The 22,133-nt window shown below is 42.5% G+C and overlaps 2 protein-coding genes across 21 annotated transcripts in view; both read left to right on the forward strand.

Annotated features, from left to right (window-relative positions):
• kif1b (kinesin family member 1B) overlaps positions 1-15,330 on the forward strand; it is a 49,269-nt gene extending 33,939 nt beyond the window's left edge. For 12 of the 20 annotated variants that reach the window (XM_049753975.1, XM_049753979.1, XM_049753983.2 and 9 more), the window contains 26 exons: positions 4-182; positions 266-406; positions 2,309-2,560; positions 3,680-3,798; positions 3,923-4,008; positions 4,100-4,229; positions 4,476-4,611; positions 4,780-4,870; positions 4,960-5,078; positions 5,189-5,244; positions 6,155-6,263; positions 6,562-6,628; positions 6,773-6,857; positions 7,056-7,161; positions 7,416-7,442; positions 8,791-8,905; positions 8,986-9,119; positions 9,964-10,025; positions 10,129-10,274; positions 10,372-10,632; positions 11,250-11,321; positions 11,397-11,518; positions 11,640-11,792; positions 11,915-12,107; positions 12,463-12,581; positions 12,666-15,330. In XM_049753975.1, the coding sequence (XP_049609932.1) occupies positions 4-182; positions 266-406; positions 2,309-2,560; positions 3,680-3,798; positions 3,923-4,008; positions 4,100-4,229; positions 4,476-4,611; positions 4,780-4,870; positions 4,960-5,078; positions 5,189-5,244; positions 6,155-6,263; positions 6,562-6,628; positions 6,773-6,857; positions 7,056-7,161; positions 7,416-7,442; positions 8,791-8,905; positions 8,986-9,119; positions 9,964-10,025; positions 10,129-10,274; positions 10,372-10,632; positions 11,250-11,321; positions 11,397-11,518; positions 11,640-11,792; positions 11,915-12,107; positions 12,463-12,581; positions 12,666-12,708 (3,123 nt within the window). In that variant the 3' untranslated portion in view covers positions 12,709-15,330. The remainder of the gene's footprint in view (positions 1-3; positions 183-265; positions 407-2,308; positions 2,561-3,679; positions 3,799-3,922; positions 4,009-4,099; positions 4,230-4,475; positions 4,612-4,779; positions 4,871-4,959; positions 5,079-5,188; positions 5,245-6,154; positions 6,264-6,561; positions 6,629-6,772; positions 6,858-7,055; positions 7,162-7,415; positions 7,443-8,790; positions 8,906-8,985; positions 9,120-9,963; positions 10,026-10,128; positions 10,275-10,371; positions 10,633-11,249; positions 11,322-11,396; positions 11,519-11,639; positions 11,793-11,914; positions 12,108-12,462; positions 12,582-12,665) is intronic. The other 8 variants (XM_049753978.1, XM_049753995.1, XM_049753996.1 and 5 more) reach the window with 3 other exon arrangements.
• An 881-nt stretch (positions 15,331-16,211) lies between these two features.
• On the forward strand, positions 16,212-21,371 carry pgd (phosphogluconate dehydrogenase). The gene is made up of 13 exons (XM_049754030.2): positions 16,212-16,337; positions 16,685-16,760; positions 17,056-17,235; positions 17,310-17,375; positions 17,450-17,568; positions 17,941-18,010; positions 18,090-18,224; positions 18,306-18,495; positions 19,305-19,435; positions 19,668-19,801; positions 19,968-20,067; positions 20,547-20,669; positions 20,978-21,371. The coding sequence occupies exons 1-13, from the start codon at positions 16,330-16,332 to the stop codon at positions 21,095-21,097; spliced, it is 1,452 nt and encodes a 483-aa protein (XP_049609987.1). The 5' UTR covers positions 16,212-16,329; the 3' UTR covers positions 21,098-21,371.
• Positions 21,372-22,133: the final 762 nt, after the last annotated feature.

Below are 22,133 nucleotides of genomic sequence, written 5' to 3' on the forward strand. Positions count from 1 at the left end.
CAGGTCCAGTTCCAGTTTGTTTTATTGACAGACACCCTGTACTCGCCCCTGCCCCCGGAGCTCTTGCCACCAGAACCAGAAAAAGAGCTTGACTCGAGGCCTTTCCCTCGCACGGTGGTGGCCGTTGAGATCCAAGACCTAAAGAATGGAGCCACGCACTATTGGTCCCTTGAGAAACTCAAGTAATGACCATCACACACGGTGAATTAGCTTTCGTAAGTTCTGCTTCTAAATGTACGCTCTTTGTCTTGTCATCACTATATAGGCAGCGTCTGGACCAGATGAGGGAGATGTATGACCGAGCAGGAGAAATGGCTTCCACGCACCAGGAGGACTGTGGGGAAGGCACTCTGACGGGAACCGACCCTTTCTATGATCGCTTCCATTGGTTTAAGCTTGTGGGAAGGTATGTAAAAGTGCAGGAAAATACACACACATACCTGAAATATTCACCACTCATTTGTTTATAGTCACAATTGTTCATTTGAAATGAAACGATGAGCTTCGTGTTTGTGGACATTTATTTACATTGGCGGCACAAGTGATCCCTTTTATTTTAATAGTGGCCAATTGTCATCAGTTTTCATTTATGTTACAAGGTTACATTTTTTTCTTTCCCCGAATGTTTCCCCTTATTTCATCATTTATCGTTGTCATTCTCATTCAAACTCATTGTATGAATTTATTTTCCATATGTTGTTCACAAACAAATGTTTTGTTTGCCGTTTTGGATTTCATGTCACTACTCATGGTTTATTCATTTGACCATATGTCTTTTTGTTGTTGTTAATCCACCTTATTCCTACGCCCCATAATCCTTTGCATGAAATATGGGAGGCACTTCCGATATAGCAAAACCAGCGTTTTATTTCAATGGTAATAAAACATAAAACTGCATTCATTCTTGAAAATTCATGTAAATACTTATATCAACGATCGGCTTCAATTTTTCAGATTTTATAAGCAAAACGTCTTCCTCGCTCACGACAGCTTACTTACAAACACATTATTTACTGCAATTAAAATCCCAAATATTTGATCCTTCTAATAAGTTCAGATGTTGACAAATACTAAAGTCCTCCACACACATTTAAACAATGTCCGATGTTACTATGGCATTCGCCCAGCGAGTCTCCTCCAGTGCTTTAATGTAAGCACACAAGCACAATGTTCAATGCGAGTGCTGCAATGGGCTTTGTCCATGAAATAAAAAAGGAGCATGTGTACAATGTCGAGGTGATCTTTTCTAATGACTCTCAGACTAATTTGTCTGTGTTCCTCATTCTTGGGTAGAAGCTGGAAGTTATGAGAGAGTGCACTTTCCTCATCTGGGAAAGCCAGTTAAAAACCGGTTCAACTTTTGCTTGTTAGTATAAGCACCAGCAGCACAACAAGCTCCCACGCTTCGCAAGACATTGTTCAATGCAACAAGGGATAACCATCGCTTAGAAAACGGTTCGAATACTGTACACCGCTCCATGAAGTGAAACCAATAGGAGCATTTTAACGGAAGTTCCTCCCACATTCCTTCCTCCATGACACAGCTCCAGAATAAGGTGGATACCTTGTCATTGTATTTACCTTGTATGTCACTTACTAATTTTATTTCCTTTGTCCTTTGGATGTTACCGCTACCTCATACTGTACAAAACCATGTTAACAATTTATAAATATAGCAAGCGATATGTGCCAGTTTGTACTTAGCTGGAGTCGGGCAGAATCCTCGTACCACCAAAATCATCCCTTTTTAAGGAAACCTCCAAAACGACTTGTTTGTTCAACCATTAACAGCGCATTATCAAAGAGAGCAAGCCATTTTGAATACTTTACATTAGTCAATAATTTAATCATTTGTAAAAAATAACAGCCACCTGTGTGGTCTGATCAATAGTATATAGACTACTTGTGAAATGATTTACTAAATTATGACGTTGGACGTTCGGCCCGACGATTTGCTCCTTCGTCCGACACCATATATGACAAGGCTTAGTCATCATCACCCCCCCTCCCAATTTCTTTTGTGGCGCTGTCTCCACTTGTTATACCCATTCTCTATTAAAATTTGTGCCATTGTAAATTTTCAACTTGGTGGGAGGAGCAAACATTTAAATGTAATTGTTAAAAAATAGCAAATTAATTGAAATGCAGTTTTGTGTATGGTATTCATGTTTATTCATATTTCATTTTGTGGGAAATTTAAATGGCCTTTATGAATCAGCTCTTGGCCATAACATTTGGCTGTAAAAGTTTCTTTCATTGATACTGGGTTATTCATGATGCCAATGATCCCGTACAACTCATCTCTCAGCTCCCCCATCTTCCACGGTTGCGTAAATGAGCATCTGACCGAACGCACGCCCTCGCCCACCTTCTCCACCACCGACTCTGAAATCACTGAGTTGGCGGATGAGCGCCAGAGCGAGATGTCCGACTTGATCGACGACGAGGCGTTCGTCGACGACACCAGCTCAGACGCCGGCACGGAGGAGGGCTCGGATATCTTCAGCGACGGCCAGGACCCCTTCTATGACCGCTCCCCCTGGTTCATCCTGGTGGGAAGGTTGGTGACTGGTGGTGGCTTTTCCATACCATGCACATGTGTGCAGGGTAGCACAGCACTCAGGACACTTGCTGCTCTGGTTAGGTCCTATGTTGCTTGGGTTCTAGTGAGAAAAGAATGCCATTTCAGACAAACATTTTAAAACATCACAGCAAATCATACTTGCGATCGGATTCATCATCTGAAGAAGCCTCCCCCATCGAGTGATTACAGAATAGTTTCAGATGGCATTCATAGCAACGTGCACAGATAAAAAAATTAATCTGTGTTGTCGAAATGAAATTTGATTTGTCACACCACCGCAGCCTGCTGTGCAAGACTAGCTTTTCATTGGAAGTAAAAAGCCACCATCCTTTTCTCTTCCCTCCCCCTCCTCCCACTGTATGATGTGTCATTCCTTGCCACCATGGAGTAACACTGACTTGTATTAACTTCCATCTGTTAATGATTCTTGGCATTTTGTTTTGTTCATCCCTTTAATACTATTCCAGTTATCTTATCTTTAACATGTTTGTGTATATGTTGTAGATATTAACAGAATGTTTGCAGTAATTTAAAAGGCTGTGGCTTTTACTGTATTTGTAATGTACAGTGGCGGTGGAAAATTAGAACTGATGGAGCACACTTTGTAACAGACCCCGTGTTGACACAGTGGGCTAATCTCAGAGCAGCACAGACAATCTGAGTCACTGTGACTTCAGAAATTCCGCAGATTGATATCACTCATCTACCACAGTGGCCTTGAAAGTCCCTGCTTCGAGAAGATGAGAGAAATGAAGGCGGTAGAGATAGTGTGGGCCACCAGGGAAGCAGGACAACAAATGTGTGCCAAAACAAGATGTCAGTGTGTGCAAGATGAACATGGCACAACCTTTTTAGAACCTACATTGCTTTATCACCCTCATGTCATATTGTAATAACAAATGGTTGGTGGAAGGGCTGCTAAGGATTTTTTACTTTTTTTTTTCCCGCTGCAAAAATATTGTAAAATGAGAACATGTCAGTCCGAGGTTATAGTAAGCTTTAAGAATTCTTAAGATCACAAATAGCTAAATTCAATGCATTCTACACACAGCACTGCAGCAGATCTGATGTTTATTCTTTCATTTCCACTTGTAGAGCTTTTGTGTACCTGAGCAACCTGCTCTACCCCGTACCACTAGTTCATCGTGTTGCCATAGTAACAGAGAAAGGAGACGTGCGAGGTTTCCTGCGTGTCGGGGTTCAGGCCATAGCCGGTGAGTAATTGAAAGTCTCTCAAAAGAATGCGTGTGTGGTCCTGCTATTTTCCGCTCGATTACATTTTGTTTTTATCTAAAAGATCCTCCCAACTTTCTAAGAGAATCAAGTTTTTCTTTGTAGCTGATGAGGAGGCCCCAGACTACGGTTCTGGAGTAAGACAGTCGGGAACTGCCAAAATATCCTTTGATGACGACTACTTCAAAAAAGTATTTCTTAATGGCTTTCTATTAATAAACACTTAGTAGGAGTATTAGCAATGTCTACTAAATGTTAACCTGTTTTATTTGGTCCCATCAGAATGATTTCCCAGCCACAGTTATGATCCAATCTGGTTTGTCCCTGGAAGAGCTGCGCATAGTGGAGGGCCAGGGTCAGAGTTCAGAGGTCATCACCCCTTCGGAGGAGCTCAACAGAATCGACGACATAAGTATGGCTGCCAGAACTTTTCTCCTTGGCAGTTGAATGCAAAATAGGGCTGATGGAAAGGAGGGCTTGTAAAGTCTGGGAATGTGTGCAAAGGTGGTCTGATGAACCAATAGCACTTGTCTGGTGTAACAAATCATGAGCTAACCATGAACTTTATTGCTTTAAACTGACTATGCGTATGCAGATTGAAATTGCAGCCCTTTGGTTCCAATGACTCCAAACACAAACCGTGGCCCTCCTCTTTCAGACCAAGAGCCCAAGCTGCCTTGTGGTGACAGTCCACCAGGCCAGCTGGAGATAGGGAGCACCTTCACCTTTCGTGTCACCGTGCTCCAGACCACTGGTGTCCCACCAGAGTATGCTGATATCTTCTGCCAGTTCAAGTGAGTCCTCAACTTGAAGATCATGGAAAATTAATTACTAACATGGTGCATATAAAGTACCAGGTATAAAATTGTTATCCCTGGCCTAATGAATTGTCGAGAAAGACCAGAACTCGTTTGTAAACGTATAGAGGCAAGTAATGGACTGACATCTTTAATCTTCTTTAGTTTCCTGCACCGTCACGATGAAGCTTTTTCCACCGAGCCCTTAAAAAACACTGGCAAAGGTGCTCCTCTGGGTTTTTATCATGTCCAAAATGTGAGTACATACAGAGTTTGTGTACACATCTGAACCAGTAAGCACCAACCCCAATTTTGACTACGTTTCTCTATTTACTTTCCGAGCAGATTTCAGTTGAAGTGACACAGTCCTTCATTGACTATGTCAAGACCAAGCCCATCGTGTTTGAGGTGTTCGGCCACTACCAACAGCACCCGCTGCATCTCCATGGCCAGGAGCTGATCAGGTGTGTGACCAGGAAGTAGTACCATGAATCTGGATCAGTTGTACCCAACTAAAATGTACCCTTTGAGGGTGTTTGCTTTGTTTTCAAGTCCTTACCATGTGTTTTCGCAGTCCTCCAACACCATCCAGGAAATACTATCCGATTCCGATGCCATTGTCTAAACCCGGTAAGGCTTTTACTTCCACTACATCATATATTCAAGCCCCACAGTCATTCTCGTTGACCTTATCGGCATGCTTCTTATTTCCTTCCGCTTGTCTTTCATTTCTCGCTTCGATTGGATTTTCTTGCAACGCTCATCACGTGATACATTGCGACCCCAGACCATACTCGTAAGATAGAGTTGCTCCGCTACCTGATGAGTGGCTATGTGAACGTCAAGGTGCTGGACACTCTGTCCGAGCACGCCAATGCCTTGGCCTCCTCCGCGGTGGCCAGCCTGGAGGACGAAGCTGACCAGCTATCGCACTTTCCTTTCCTCTCGGTGCTTGACGACCCTGTGTTTATTGTGCCCAAGCATCATGGTTGGTACAGTGGGCAGTTAGAGATGTTAGGTTCTTCTGTATGTGGTGATTAGACTAGCGCTGTGCTTTACTCCGAATGTCACTGCACTGCAATGAGTTTCTGCAGTGGTGTGATGTCACGTGTTATGTACCTGCTGGTGCGTTTAGTCCCCTACCTCTCTCTAGTCAACACTCTCCTGCTGTTTATTAATGATCCCAGCTCCCTCAAAGTCCAGTCGCTAGCATTTGCTGCATCCTATAACTAAAACAATTCAAGCCTTTATACGTTCAGATTCAGAGCACTTGACAGTACAGAATTCACATTGCAGGGAGTCCGTATAGTGATTTGTCCAATGTGCGGGGGTTGAACGCCCAATTGTATTTTTATTTTTATTTTTTTGCGACGGTCGGGTCCTCATCGTGTTGGTAAGCATCATGCAGTGTGCGGCGGTCTTAAAATAAGCCCAGGAAGCACATGCATTCAAACCAAGCAAATAGGTTATACGTTTCATTCTACACTTACTTTTTCAGAGTGTTCATAGTGTTCTAATGTTCATTTTTTTTATGTATCAGTACCAGCCACCAAGTTGAACACAATCACCAAGTCCAACCTGGGTCAGTGTGTCAGCAAATACGACCTACTCATCTGGTTTGAGATCAGCGAGCTAGAGCCCACGGGAGAGTGAGTTTCTGCCCGTACATGATATGTTATGCAGTTACTTTGTTTAAAATATACTTAATTGGTTTAAAAGACACATTACATACATTCTTTTCATTTAGACAAAATCAAAGTTTAGCATTTTGTAAATGTCAATGCAATAACACTGACATTTACAGTATACATACACCCTCCCAAGAAACAAAGTGTTATTAGAGCCACTTGTATTCAGAGGTCACACATTTAGTTTTGGGGTGAGGTGCAGTTTTATCTTTCTTATCTATGATTGTCTGAGCTCAGTATGGCCTGTGTTCCTTTACAGGTACATTCCTGCTATAGTGGATCACAGTGGAGCGCTGCCTTGCCATGGTACATACCTGCTGCACCAGGTACCACAGATGCTTGGTCTTGCCGCTCAACTCTAAAGTCTCATTATAAAGCTTCGGCTGATATTCATTAAAATTTTCATAAAACGATGATGGTTTTCAATAAAAGCTACTTGAGCCTAAGCTGTTGTCATGTTACGGTTGTAGGGAATCCAGCGGCGGATCACTGTGACACTAATCCATGAAAAGGGTAGCGAGCTGCACTGGAAAGATGTTCGCGAGCTGGTTGTTGGTGAGCATTGCATCAGAGATTGATAGTGCTACAATGGTCGGGCAAAAAACCCCAAAAAACATGAGGACAACAAAATACCAAAATGCAAGAAGCGAACAGCTAATTTGATGCAACATGGCAGACTGCCCATTTCGAGTCCATCAAAGATTTTGGGAGAGCGGTGAATTTGATTCACTGAGCCATTCTGTGTCCCACCAGGTCGTATTAGGAACAAGGCTGAAGTGGATGATGGCGCTGCTGATGCCGTCTTGTCCCTGAACATCATCTCTGCCAAGAACATCAAATCTTCTCACAACTCTAACAGGTAAATTCAATACAGAAAGGTTTGAATAAAAAGTATCTCTTAGATGTTGTTCCATTGCACCATATCTCATACTAAGATGTAATTCTGCATTCATATACGGAGTATAGATGACTATGTGTGAATGTCTCCTACTGTCTGTTTTGGAATCGCCGCATGACCATTGATTTGCTCCATTGTTGCTTGACTCTTTGTGCTTCTCTCTTTTTTTATGCATTCGTCCTTGTTGCTGCTGCTGGACTCTTGATTGTGCTCAGGCTGTCTATTGATAAGGATATTGATAGGTAGTGTGACTTGGAGAACATAAGGTTCCTTCCCTGAAAGACCTTTATGCTTCTCCTTAGTCCAATAGAATAATATAATTCACTTCCTTAATAGTCTGTGGGCCTCATTGTGTGTTGCCTTTATTTTTCATTACAGTCCACTGAACAGAGGAGTTCTTGTAATACACTTTGCCCGGCCAAAGAAAAAGTTTTAGTCACGCAACCTGACATAATTCACATACATTCATAATGATTAGGGTGAATATGGATGCTGCCAACCACATGACCGCGTCCTCTCATCGTCCTCATCAGCAAACTGAACTTTTACCTTGGTGTGGTGGTTTGTTTTTTGGCCAGGCAGGGTATATTCAAATATAGATGATAATATGCAAATTCAACCCTATCTTTTGTAATCATTTTTTAATTGTGTCACTTTCCCTGCCAAGCACACTTGCACCGAGCTTGCAAATTATTTTGAGACCTACACTACCGTTCAAAGTTTGGGGTCGCCCAGACAATGTAGTGTTTTTCATGAAAAGTAACATAATTGCACAAGGGTTTTCAAGCGTTTTCTAATCATCCATTAGCCTTCTAACACAATTTGCAAACACAATGGAAAGGATGTCTGCTTTTTAATGCAATATTACCTATGTAGATATTGCATTAAAAACCAGACGTTTGTAGCTAGAATAATCGGTTACCACATAAAGTGACCCCAAACTTTTGAACGGGAGTGTACGTCAAGGCCGCCAAGGCAGTTGTGTGTCCAATACTTTCTGAAATCTTGTCTGTTTTCTGATCCATTTGGGATAAATACATTTGTGTAGTGTCGTTTAAATCTGCAGCCTTTGCCCCTAGTAAGCAAAAGTGACTGGAGACAGACCAACAGATGACGTCTGTCTGTGCACGATAGCACCTCCTGCTGCCGATCATGAGAAATAAGCCTCAAAATTGTTCATGTCCAAAGACTGTTTCGCAGTTATAGTCGAAGATGTGTTTTACAAATGGAAATTGCCTTATTTTTGTATCATGCACAGCACGCAAAAGGGTTGTGCCCATCAATCACTCAGAAAGCTAGCGACACTTTCTAGCACTGTATCGCTATGTTATGTTGTGGTGTCTCAGCTCAATGTGTTTTCTACATCGTGTTGTGACTAGAGAAACATGTGAGTGCTGCCTCACCGCACAATGTCAATGTCAACTTCTGTAGGTTTCAACTACCGACATGACACACCCCATAGCTGCCTTTGTGCTTTTTATTTTTGAGAGGTAGCAGCCTTACCCCGTCACCTCTTTGTACCACACTGACTAAATGAAGGGGTCTTGTCCTTGCATTTTTACTAATTGTTATGATTTTGGTCTCCTGCAGGACCTTCTACCGCTTCGAGGCAGTTTGGGACAGCTCCCTGCACAACTCGCTCCTGCTAAACCGGGTCACTCCTTATGGAGAGAAGATCTACATGACTCTGTCGGCATATCTGGAGGTCTGTTTCTACTTCTCTGTCTATGGAATTATCTGTATATTTCCTTATCTTCAAATGTGACCTGCATCACCTCTTTGCAGCTTGACCATTGCATCCAGCCTGCTATTATCACTAAAGACATCTGTATGGTCTTTTACTCTCGAGATGCAAAGATTTCACCTCCCCGTTCCCTCAGGAACCTCTTTGGGAGTGGGTACTCTAAAACCCCAGACTGGTAAGGCTGCATGCTGCAGAGAATTCCCTTAATATGTGGTTCTTGAACTGGGATACAGACCTGGGGGTCTGCAAAGTAATTGACCATAAATTAACTTGTAGAATCTAGTGTGCTAATAAATCAAGCACACTAAACCAGTTAATCCTCCTTACCTTAGCTTTGCTCCAATTAAAAGCACTGATATGATTTAAATGTTTTGAAAAAAATCCAACGTCTCTGCATGCACGTAACATTTCTCGCTCCTCCAAAGTCTTTCCTCAGAGAGGCGAGCTTGACTGAAGGATGGAAGCACATACCTTGCTTTTCAAGATCTCTAAAAATTACTACTTTTGCAATGATTAAATAGCTACCTTGTCTTTGGCAATGTTTAAGCATGATTGACTCTGTGGTTGCTTTTCGACTCAGTGATTGTATTCCACAAGCTCCCTTTTTGTCATTCAGAATTCAATGCGAAAATGATCCCATTCATTTTGTCTGTATTTCTGGAGTCAATTTTTTTAAAGTCCAAAAAGTTGCTAAATACTGATAACTAAGTTAAACTAACACCTCTCAGTTTATAGCCACATTATTAGTTGAAGCGGTAAACGTCCGCTAACAACGATGGATCATTTCATTAAATTCAATTGGTTGCCTTTCAGCCAAACAAGTCCCGATTATTTGGGTTAACATGTAGACAAAATCATTTCCATGGCATTTTTGGTGCACATTAATTGCCCCAAGATTGGGCCCTTTGAAAATTTTCTCCTGTGTAAAGGGTCCCTCCACCGTGATAGTTTTTGAGTCACCAAACTACTTGATTACATGACATTCAGACTCATTGCATATCTGCTCTACTGATTTACAGCAACCGTGTTACCGGGATCTATGAGTTGAGTTTGTGCAAGATGTCCGATTCTGGAAGTCCAGGTGAGCTTTGTGACCCAATGATGTTTGAGTACAAGTGATGTGCAACGATCTCCACATCTGTCAAGGGTATCGTCTCACGGAGCATGTCGTTCATGGTTTGCAGGCATGCAACGCCGGAGGAGGAAAGTCTTGGACACATCAGTGGCATATGTGCGTGGCGAGGAAAACCTGGCAGGTTGGAGGCCCAGAGGAGACAGTCTCATCCTGGAGCACCAATGGGAGCTGGAGAAAATGGAGCAGCTGCATGAGGTACCTACATGGTTTATAACTTAAATTCACCAGCAAGCTCCCAATACTAGCTGTTATGAAGGTGTTTGAAACTCACTTGTTTCTTTTACTCGTCTAGGTGGAGAAGACCCGCCACCTCCTCCTACTGCGAGACAAACTGGGAGAATCGGCTCCCGTGGGATCGGCACCAACCGCCAAGTCCCTGAGCGAGTTGCTGTCTCCAAGCATGAGCTCAGGCTCCCTGTCCACTTCCACCTCCATTTCCTCGCAGATCTCCAGTACCACCTTTGAGAGCGCCATCACACCCAGTGAGAGCAGCGGCTACGACTCTGCTGACATCGAGAGCTTGGTTGATCGTGAAAAGGAGCTGGCCACTAAGGTGATGGGAAATTCCTCAATTTGGGATACGTACTATGAAAAGTTGATGAAAACATTCGTTTTGTTTTTGCATTTTTTTTTTTGGACGGCAGAAAGTTGATTTTTGATCGCTTTTGTTACTCCTTCCAAGCACAGCTAGACATAAGTGGTTTCCTCAACAGCTGGTTTATTTTTCATTTTCAGTTCCATAAATATTTTTGATTTTATTAACAATTATCTTAAAAATCTAAACAATCTAAAGTATTGTTACTCTGCTGAAACACATTGAGAAATATGAACAAGTATACAGTATGTAAGGTTCAAAGTTTATTGACTAACAGGGATTTATCACAGCTGACTTTTGGCAGGATTTACTCTGGACCACCATTCAGTAATAGCATGTAGAACAATCCCCTTCACATGTTTATTCACACCTATTTTGTGCAATCTAAAGTCCAATTAACCTCAATTACATCTACGAGGCCTCCATTTTTCCAAGTTAAAAAAAAGACAAATTCCACATTTCTCTAATCAAAACTCAATCATACCCATTCCAAGAATTTGTGTTCCAAAGCAAGCAACTGCCTCCATCTGTTACTGTGCTGTGGGTTGACAATTGTCACTTTGCTTCCCGCGTAGTGCCTCCGTCTCCTGACTCATACATTCAACAGCGAATACAACCAGTTGGTGAACAGCATCAGTGACTGCAAGGTGACAACCACCGTCGCGTCACAAGACCGACGTCACACTGTATACGCTGACTTCACTGTCCGTCTCTCCTGTCAGCTCTCTGACATCTCGCCGATGGGACGTGACATGTCGGTGACCAGCTTCAGCAGCGCCACGCTCACCCCCTCCTCCACCTGCCCTTCCCTCTCAGACTCCCGCTGTGGCTCTGTAGAACAGAAGTAAATCTGTCATTCAATTTCCAGCTAGCAGATGATTAAAGAAACATTTGAATAACCTCCATTACAGTCAGGCTCATGTTCACATAAGCCTTTTTTTTTTATTTGTGATCTTCTTCCCAAGGACTCCAGAGAACTGTTCCCGTGCATGCAGCCCATCCTGCTCAGATTATGAAAACTTCCCCATGGTTCCCACCTTGGAGGCATCCTACCTCGCACGTGCGGGGAAGAACGAATTCCTCAACTTGGTGCCTGATATTGAAGAAATGAGGCCGGGGTGAGAACTGCTGCACTCCCCTGACTAAATATGAAATGTTTATGTGAAGTGATAAATCGCAGAGTCGCAAATGGCTCATGCACAAAAGCAGACATTCAACTTGTACTTTTACTCCTTGTTAGATCTGTCGTGTCCAAGAAGGGTTTCCTGAGCTTCATGGAGCCTCGCTCCAACTCGTGGGTGAAGCACTTTGTGGTAGTGCGCCGGCCTTACGTCTTTATCTACAACAGCGACAAGGACCCCGTGGAGCGGGGGGTGCTTAACCTTTCTACTGCACAAGTGGAATACAGTGAAGACCAGCAGGCCATGCTCAAGGTACGCCATTCATAAGGAATGACAAAATAATTATTTAAAAACGGAACGAAACTTCATTTTCTTATCACTGACTTTGAAGCGACTTGGCAAGGTGTTTAGAGTAGACGGAATAGTAACCTGTCGAAGCTCTTTGCTCACTCTCCGGTGCAACATAGGTAGCACCGAACTTGCATCCATCCCAGCAGCTTTTTGCTACTGTGTCAGCAGTTGATTATCACTTTTGCTTTTCAGTGTGTTTTGATGAGGTTTAAAATGTAAATTTTGCCCTGGAAACTTATTATTTTGAGCCTTGCATTACAAAAGTATTCATTTGTTTGTTTGTTTATTTATTTATTTAATCTTCTTTTCTTGTTAGACACCCAACACATTTGCTGTGTGCACGAAGCACAGAGGAATCCTTCTGCAGGCCAACAATGAGAAAGACATGAACGACTGGCTGTACGCCTTTAACCCTCTGCTTGCGGGGACGATAAGGTTAACACTTGTTTACTTTTTGTCACACTTGACTTCCAAATGACAATGCTCACACTCTACATTGTTCACCATGTTTCCTCATAGGTCCAAGCTGGCGAGGAGGCGTAGTGGCCTCATCAAGAACTGAAGTGGATACCACGAGCTCCATTATTTCTAAACGCCTTTGAACATACCAAGTGTTAATACCTATTAATCAGTTGTGTGATTCTTGACAGTTTTCTCTTGTAAGTAGACTTGTGGCTTAACGTCTTCTTTCTTGCGATTTCTGTCTCCCTTCCTCCTCAGCTTTTTACATTTTGGTTCATTCACGACAAAGTCTCATTTCGCACTGCTTTGCTGTCATTCGAGTCTCTAACCAGTAGCATGTCGTGATAGTCTACCCGTGTGCACGATCCTGCCGGAAAAGTTTTTCTGGCCACTCATTTTCTGTTTGCCGATCACCTCTGATAATGTCTCCCCTTGTGACTTGTCACCAAGTTTTTATTCAGTTTTTTTAAGCATGATAACTGCAGCAGTCCTCAGGAGAACACCCAAATTGCTTACTGAAACACCAACAAAAAATGGGGTTAAATCATGAAGGGAAAATACATGTCTCAAAGGGATGCGTCTGCTCCGCGCAAAGCAACACATGTTGAAGAACAATTGCTGCTAATGTAGTCTTTTTCATAAGAGTTACTTCAGGTTTCTGCCTCGTTCTAAGACGCCAGGCCCCCCTCCTGCTCCCAAATGGCCTTTAGAAACCAAACAGCGTGTTTAGGATCTCACTTAGTGACACGGCGATGGACCTTCTCCATGCTTTAGCCCGATTGTGTGTACATAGTTATCCTGCCGTAGGGCAGCTCATTGTGAATGGATACTTATTCGAGATTATGGCTTTCACATGAGCGGGACATACAGGAAGCTCATCTTTGGATGTTTGAACGTGTACTTCAGGCGTGGGAAGCCAATCTCATGCACCGTGCATGAGCGCACCCCCCCACCCCCATGCTATTCTAAACACAGGCAAAACCTCTGGAACTGGCTCATAATGAACTGCTAATGATACACAAAAATGTTTTCACTCGAAATGGTTCCCCACTCCTGATACACCCGAACAAACTGGAGCCTTTTTGGCTCTCCACATGCTTCCCATGGTTGTCAAATGAAGGAAGGGGCAGCGTTTCATGGATGAAACGGTGTGCATACTGCTTGCGTTGAACATCCACTCAATGTCAATGTGTCAACACCATGTGTTTTATTCCTTTTTGCTTCACGATCTGGAATTTGCTCTTTTTTTGTTGCTACTAACCTGTTTTGTATTACGGCTATCACAATGTAATAAGGATTTTTTTTTTCTATCAAATGTGACAGGGCATTTGTTTCTATTTGTGAGCCAGCTGCGTTAGTGTTTTAACCTTATTTTTGTGTACACTATAGCAAGACAAGGGCCGAAATGCACATATCAAGGTTACACTGGATGGCTGTTACACAAAAGGGTTATTAGAAAGAAGATATATTCAAGGGACAAAATACACAAATACTTTTAATCGTGCTATTGTTGGAGAATAGTTGCTCTATGCGTTCTTGGCTCCATTGAGCTCCCGCTCAACTCATTTTGGCGCCTCAGTTGTGACATGTGAGCATGATGTGATTGATACAGATGGGTGATTTTAAACTCTGGCCAGCCAACCAGCAGTTTCGCCTTGTATAATATGACTACATTTACATAAAATGAAGGTGAACAGAGGCGCCAAAACAGCTTTTATTTTTTTTCCCCGATAGACTAATGCAATTTCAAACGTCATCAGCAAAATTTTTTCTTCAGGTCAGACAGCCTGCTGGTTGACAAATTGAATCAGATGACTTTTGAGATTTCTTTTTTATTATTATTCTCTCATTTTTTTTTGGATACGTGTTACATTCCTTATATTATTTGCCAGAGCATATATTTTCCATCCGTGGAGCGAATTTGTAGCGTTCTCATACTTTGGAGTGTCTATTTATTGTTTGCAATGTACATATTAGTTTGCAGTTCTTTGCACATTCTAACAAAAAAAACATTCAACCAGCTGATCAAAATCTGCACGGTTTAGTTGCTCTTGAACCAAATGTTGTGGCATGGCAGAGGAATGTTCTGTGAAGATGTTTGTATTTCCAGAGTATATGTAAGGGGGGGAAAAAGAAACCAAATGAAGTTCATAGTTTCCTATTGTTGGTTGCATTGATGCTCCCTTTTTTCCATTAGAAAGGGATTCCAGTAAAAATCTGCCTGTGATTGCAAACATATTCATGTTCTACTCGTATGAGCCAGACATTCTAAACATATTAGGTTTTTATTTTATCTTATATCAGGGATTATAATATGAAATACTTTATGATATCTAAAATTACATAAATTACTGTTTGTGCTTCTGTCGTCACCTTGACACATTTCCGTTGATGCCTTTTAGACAGAACAAGATTTCCCTCTGACAATTATCAGTTAACTCTTTGGAATCACCAAGTCATCAAGTTTCAAATAGAAAAGGCAAACATTAACATTGTACGTTATTTGTTTTGTTTTCATTTCCATACTTATTTTGTAAATATCTGTGTTGTATGGAGCTTGAATTAAAATGTAAATATGTTTACTGTATTTGTAATAATTATAATCCATTCGCTGTATAGCATAGCTGTGTCATGCAAATATCCTAATAACTGTGTCTGGTAAACCTGCACCATTGGTCTGTCTAGTGAACGAGGAAACAATAAAAGTGCAAACTAGCAACAAGTGAGGCCTGTTTGTCTGGTCCTGGGTGCTGAGTGTGTGCTTGTACTAATGGTTCTCAAGTTTGATTTGCAGTTAATTACTGATATTTTAGAATGTAATATTTATTACATACCCATGTATGGGGACTCCCACCTCCTGACACAACTCATGTCGAGTTAGTTGTACAGATAAGGCAAGGCGGACCTGGCAAAATATTTTCAGTTTGCAGAAACATACCTTGAGTCAAAGAATTTGCATCAGTTTAAGATGTAGATGTGCAAAACACTTAACACAACCTTTAAGTCCTAATGCCAAGAGCAATGACTCATAAATGGGTTAGAGCAAGTCATTTTCCAGATCTTTTATTAGAAAGGGGTTAAAGTGTGTGAAATCTCAAGATGTATGAAGAAAAACAAGATATTTTGTTTGATTTAAATGGCGTTCCCCAGGACATAATTTCGGGGTGCATCTTTCCAGATTGTTCCCCTGTTAAGCTTTTCACTGTGAATGTTATGGAATTGTAAGTAACAACTTATGATGAAGGTCGGCTATTATGCTCAAACAAAGATGTGTATTGACTCAATTGATTGCCACACTTGCGTAACTCTTCTGTTTTTTTCTTGGAGGGGGGTGTTGAATTGCTACTAAAAATACATGAACGGCGTACACAACGACACAATAGTATATCAGAAATAAACCTGGCAAAACAAATACGGCTACCTTGAAAAAAAAAAAAAAATCATCCGTATCACCAAAAATTTAATTTCTCAACTCTTCGCTTACGCAATGAATGACGTTTGATTACGCAAAGAGTGACGGCAGATTGGACCAATAGCACACTAGATATCTCTGCCCAGCATTCAGGACCAATCATAATTTTCTATTGTCGTCACTCGAGTGATTTTAGGGTCTTGATTGGCTAATAGTCGGAGTGGGGTGGAGCCATCAAACTGAGGCGAGAACGAGGAAGCAGTCCGCCTGTCATTTCGAAAATTTACGGTAACAACGCGACTAAGCAAAATGCCTGAGTAAGTTCTCTACCGTCCTCTAGTAGTCAGAGAGTCATGCTGTAGTGATATTTATATAAATATTCTTATTGCTTTCTAGGCTTTTGCATTTTACTTAAAATAACTGTCTGAAGCTTAGCTTGTTTGCTAGTAAGTGTCGGAGTAGTATATGTAAGATGAGCTTTAGGAGGTCCACTTCCTTCTAATAATTGCCACCACACATTTCTTTGAGCGAACATTTTATTACTCTGCTTTGGTTGCAATGCGAGTCAACCAATAATGATTATCTTTTCATTTTAGTCATGTTTTCCCAAGAAATATTATCTTTTCATTTTAGCCCATGTAACGTTTTCCCATTCTTCTCACAGAGCAGACATCGCACTGATTGGTTTGGCTGTCATGGGCCAAAACCTCATCATGAACATGAATGACCATGGCTTCGTCGTAAGTTATCAAGTTTTTCTTAACCTACAGTAGATGCCTACTACTTAAGGATGAAATACATTAGCAGAGGTAACAAAAGTGTTCACACTCCTTTAGTAGAAGTACAGATATTAAAAAAAAAAAAAAAAGGTTCTGGTAAATTTAGAAGCACAGTTCAAATGTCGGCACTAAATGTAAAATATTATTAGGAAAATAAATACTCCAGTAAAGTACAGAGACTTGAAAAATCTACCTAAGTAGAGCAACAAATACTTCCCACCAATGGAAATAATGTATCCTGATGTCTGTTCAATAGGTGTGTGCCTACAACCGCACTGTGTCCAAGGTGCATGACTTCCTGCAGAACGAGGCAAAGGGCTCCAAGGTGATTGGCGCAGAGTCACTCGAAGACATGGTGTCCAAGCTGAAGAAGCCCAGGAGGATCGTCCTGCTGGTCAAGGCCGGGCAGGCTGTGGACGATTTCATCGACAAGCTGGTTGGTTTCTGCAATATTATAAGTGCCTGAATTCCACTTATTGCTGATTTTGTTGTGTTTCCGTCCTCCTTTAGGTTCCCCTCCTTGAGGCCGGGGATATCATTATCGACGGCGGCAATTCTGAATATAGAGACACGACTGTAAGAAGGACACATGTCATGGAGATTCATCTTAGAATTTTCTCTGACCGCCTCTTTGCCTTTGTATCACACAGCGGCGCTGTAAGAGTCTGAAAGAGAAGAACTTGCTGTTTGTGGGCAGCGGAGTCAGCGGGGGCGAGGAGGGGGCGCGCTACGGACCCTCACTCATGCCGGGAGGACATCCAGAGGCCTGGTGAGACATAGTATAACAAACAGCAGAAGAATTAGACAATGACACAGTGATGACAAAAATTGTTCACCAATGAGAGTCCAATGGTTGGTTTACGTCACATATTTTCAGTTCTGAGACATTGAGGTTTGTGTCGCAGTTCAAGGTGACGTAAACGGCCAAATCATGGAACAGTCTCATGCTGTATTGACGTCATAATTTCAACAAATACTTTCATTCAAAATATTTCGACAGTGGGCCAGGGAAGAAAAAAATGTCAAATTTGAGTTTGAAATGTTTGAATCCGGAATTGAACTGGAACACTTGACAATTTGATACATTACAATGAATTTTTGCTTCTTCCATCCTCACTTTTACTACGCTTCCTTTTTAAAGGCCTCACATTAAAGACATCTTTCAGAGCATCGCTGCCAAAGTGGGAACAGGAGAGCCCTGCTGTGATTGGGTGAGCGGCTCCTCTTGACTTTTGGAATGTGGCGTGTGTAGCCGCCTTCGCCGTGATGCGAGACTCCTTCCCTGTGTAGGTGGGAGACGAGGGCGCGGGTCATTTTGTCAAAATGGTTCACAATGGTATCGAGTACGGTGACATGCAGCTGATTTGTGAGGCTTATCACCTGATGAAGGATGTGCTCGGCCTGGACCACGACCAGATGGCCAAGGTGAGTTTTCGCATATGACCGCATCACTTCTGATCACCGCCGGTGGACCGTGGCTACCCCTTTTGCTTTTCAACCCGTCAGACTTTCGATGACTGGAACAAGACTGAGTTGGACTCGTTCCTGATCGAGATCACCGCTAACATTCTCAAGTATCGAGACGCCGACGGCAAGCATTTGTTGCCCAAGATCCGTGACAGTGCGGGACAGAAAGGCACGGGCAAGTGGACTGCTATATCAGCCCTGGAATACGGCACTCCGGTGACTTTGATCGGTAAGGAAGTAGTTTGTTTCCTTTTTCGTGTACCTGCCGAATCATTGCCAAATGTGTCATGTCACACCGGTGGGGGAAAATAAGAAATCAGGAAGTGGGAAGGTTAAGCCACCCGCACACAATGATGTAACAAGACCGAACTAGAAATTCATGAATCATTAGCAATGACATTATAAATATAGGTGAGGATTTAAAAGGACAATATTTAAAAAAAAAACACTATATTCACTATTCACAGAAGAAGACAGCATGATATTCATCAAAAAAAAAAAAAATGCAGCCGCTAAATGGTCGCCATTCATTTGTGATTCGACATCCAGAATCGGCAACCCATAAAAAGTAGTTGCAGACTTGCGGCATGACTGGCTTTAGAGGAGGTTAGTGAGCCATTTCCAGGGAACGTGCTTGATTTGTGTCCGCCCTTAAGAAGCTTTTCCTGCAGTCTGCTCATCTCAGGTGACATAAGGGGGATTTGTCAGCCAGCCATCTGACTCATGGCGTCTTTCATAAACAACCAAGGTTGTACCTAGGGTTGCCTATAGAAATAAAAGTACGCTTCCTGTGTTGAGTTGTAAAGGGACACACTTTGTCCCATAATATCCCGTAATATTGTGAGAGTCAAAGCTACTTCAATCGTAAGAAGCAATTTGAACAACGGTGTTGCGGCACACTTTTTTTCTTTCATACCACGCTTCCTCAATAACCTGTTTTGCAAGTTAACGGGAAATACAAACAACTTCCTTGTCCTGGCTCTCCTCGCGTGTGCCGAGTCGTGCATGCGGGCTTGATTAGCTATCTCGTCTTCTCAGGAGAGGCCGTCTTCGCCCGGTGTCTGTCCTCCCTCAAAGACGAGAGGGTGGAGGCCAGCCAGAGGCTCACGGGGCCGGCGGGAATCACGTTCACCGGTGACAAGGTTGCCTTCTTGGAGGACATCAGGAAGGTACAACCAAGTCCTAAGCACACGTGATGTTCTGCCATCCATAACTCAAAGCAAACTAACGTACTACAGGACAAGAAGTTTCGCCATTTGAAATGGTACGGTCATCGCTAATTTTTAATTTTCCACAGCACACGCAATCTCTGAGGAAACGCATACCAATACCAGACCAATACATGACTTGATCATCGCGGGTTCACAAGCGGTCAAGTCCAATCAAGTTGTGTTTTTGCAGGCCCTGTATGCCTCCAAGATCATCTCCTACGCGCAGGGTTTCATGCTGCTGCGCCAGGCTGCCAAAGAATTTGGCTGGTCCCTCAACTACGGCGCCATTGCTCTAATGTGGAGAGGAGGCTGCATCATCCGCAGGTGCACTTCAACACACACACACACACACACACACACACACACACACACACACACACACACACACACACACAATTTGAAACGATGGCAACGGTGACAAGGAACGTGCTTGACCAGGCTTCACTTTATTTGTTCCTCATTCCTCAGTGGTGTGTTTGCTTCCCTTCAGCGTGTTCCTTGGCAAAATCAAGGAGGCCTTTGACAGGGACGCGGAGTTGCAGAGCTTGTTGTTGGACTCTTTCTTCAGTGATGCTGTGCAGCAGTGTCAGGTATGAGGAAGTGTCACATGTTGACAAAGACCCGCTTGGCACTAGAGCAATTTCCGCTCTTGTGTCAAGGTTGTGGTGAAGCAACTCTGACATTGTGGCTCTAGTGACTATTGCAATCTTTCAAAATCAAAAAGCCTGTTTGAACATGAGCTGGGATTTGTGACTCATTTGATTGCGGATTGAATTATCAAAACAAAATGCGCCCCGAATACTCCCGAGCCAAACATAAGTGACATCTTTTCTAGCCAACAATCTCACACATTAATAAATTTAGCACGGCCTGTGCCAATTCTTGTATAAAGAAACAAACAAGCAAGAAAGAAAGGAAAAAAAAGAAGCATTTTTATTGATATGATTAAGAAATAAATCGATTAATTTAGTTGGCTGGCTCATCAGATAGGAAGTTGCACTTGATTGAAGAGATGTTCTTCAATAGGCATGGTTACCAGTCACAGCAAGATTTCTCACTTGATTTTTAGGTGTCATGGCGTCGAGCGGTCAGCACAGGCGTCCAGCACGGCATCCCCATGCCTTGCTTCACTACCGCTCTGTCTTTCTACGACGGTTACAGGCACAACATGCTGCCTGCCAACCTCCTCCAGGTAATACCTCAACTCCACTGGGGTGGACCACACTGATTCTGTTTTTTATGTGCAACTCAAAAAAGCTGGGTACGCTAGCTTCCAATTTCATGTATGTTAGGTTCTTTGAAGACTCGCCTGTAGGTTTGAATGTGTCCAAATGTGCCCCACAATTGGCTGAGCCACTGGTTCAGATTGTACCATCCATCTTGTCATGTTTCAGCACACTCATCCCCAATGAGGCCTGATAGAAATTCTATGGATGGGTTCATCAGAGTTGAAAAGCCCTGGTGTGCCTTTTGTCAGTGCTGTTTTGTTGTTGTGTTCAGGCTCAGAGAGATTACTTTGGGGCTCACACGTACGAGCTGCTGACCAAGCCGGGCCGCTTTATCCACACCAACTGGACAGGACACGGTGGAAACGTTTCATCTTCCTCCTACAATGCGTAGCGAGAAGAACAGCGGCGTACACGTCAAAGAATAACATGGCAAACACACTGAACGCAAAAGAGGACATGTCACACATTCCGCCAGTATAACCACAGCAATTTTAACTCCTTAACTCGTATCAGCATCGTGTTGTGCACCTTTTATCTTTCCAGCCATAGAATGTGTTGCTACATTGTCAAACTTAGGCTGGAGTCTGCAGTGTTAACACTGGATTTAAGGTGAAGCTTTGCACTCTACTGTACTAGGCTAAATAAAGATTTCAATCCCTTTATAATTAGCTTGTTTGCTTCCTACTCACAGGATTTCCAAGTGTTTGTGTGTAGTTCTAAATGAGGGGACGACTAACAGAACAGACTCAATTCCTAGTAACCTGCTACATTGCAGTGCACTTCTACCAGACTGGACTCAAAATGCTTTACATGGTTATTGATTGTAAAAAAATGTAATAAAAAAAAAAAGATAATAAAAAAGAATAGGGTACGCACTGGTTAGCATTTCCGCCTCACATTTCAAGTTGAAGGGTTTGATTCCGGCTTGTGTGGTGTTATATTCTTGAGGACAGAGACCACCCCGGGATTCCAACCAAAGTACTTCCAGACAAATCTAATGGCGCATTTAAAAATAAAACTCTTCTCAATTGCGCAATTTTGACCATTACATCAGATATAATAAATTCATTAAAATTTTGTTATCCTGTTGACAGAGGGTACAGTAGACCACCTCAAGTATCCAAACAAAACACGTTCACACAAATCCGATGTTGCAATTCAATTTATTTATTTATTTTTGTATGGGACCGCTGTGAGTGGCAGCCTCCCAGCAGTGATCTCTCTTTTCCTCTTTATTTCATTATTTTTTCCTTTACTTTATTTCTATTTGTTCATTCGGCGATGCTGGTGCCTTCTTCCGCACCACAGCGTGTCTGTTACTTGCCTGATGGGAGCTCAGCATCAGCTGGCATGCGATAGTGTTGGCTCGTGAGTGAACGATTCGTTCAAAAGAACGAATTCTTTCAGTCAACGGGAGTGACCGAATC

This window comes from Syngnathus scovelli, chromosome 2 (assembly GCF_024217435.2).
Source record: "Syngnathus scovelli strain Florida chromosome 2, RoL_Ssco_1.2, whole genome shotgun sequence".
Lineage (NCBI taxonomy): Eukaryota > Metazoa > Chordata > Actinopteri > Syngnathiformes > Syngnathidae > Syngnathus > Syngnathus scovelli.

What these genes read in the sequence shown, in the direction of transcription:
- pgd (XM_049754030.2), top strand. An exon ending in ACGATTTCATCGACAAGCTG is followed by an intron (nt 17,236 to 17,309) that starts GTTGGTTTCTGC and finishes GTCCTCCTTTAG; the next exon opens with GTTCCCCTCCTTGAGGCCGG. An exon ending in CACTCCGGTGACTTTGATCG is followed by an intron (nt 18,496 to 19,304) that starts GTAAGGAAGTAG and finishes TCGTCTTCTCAG; the next exon opens with GAGAGGCCGTCTTCGCCCGG.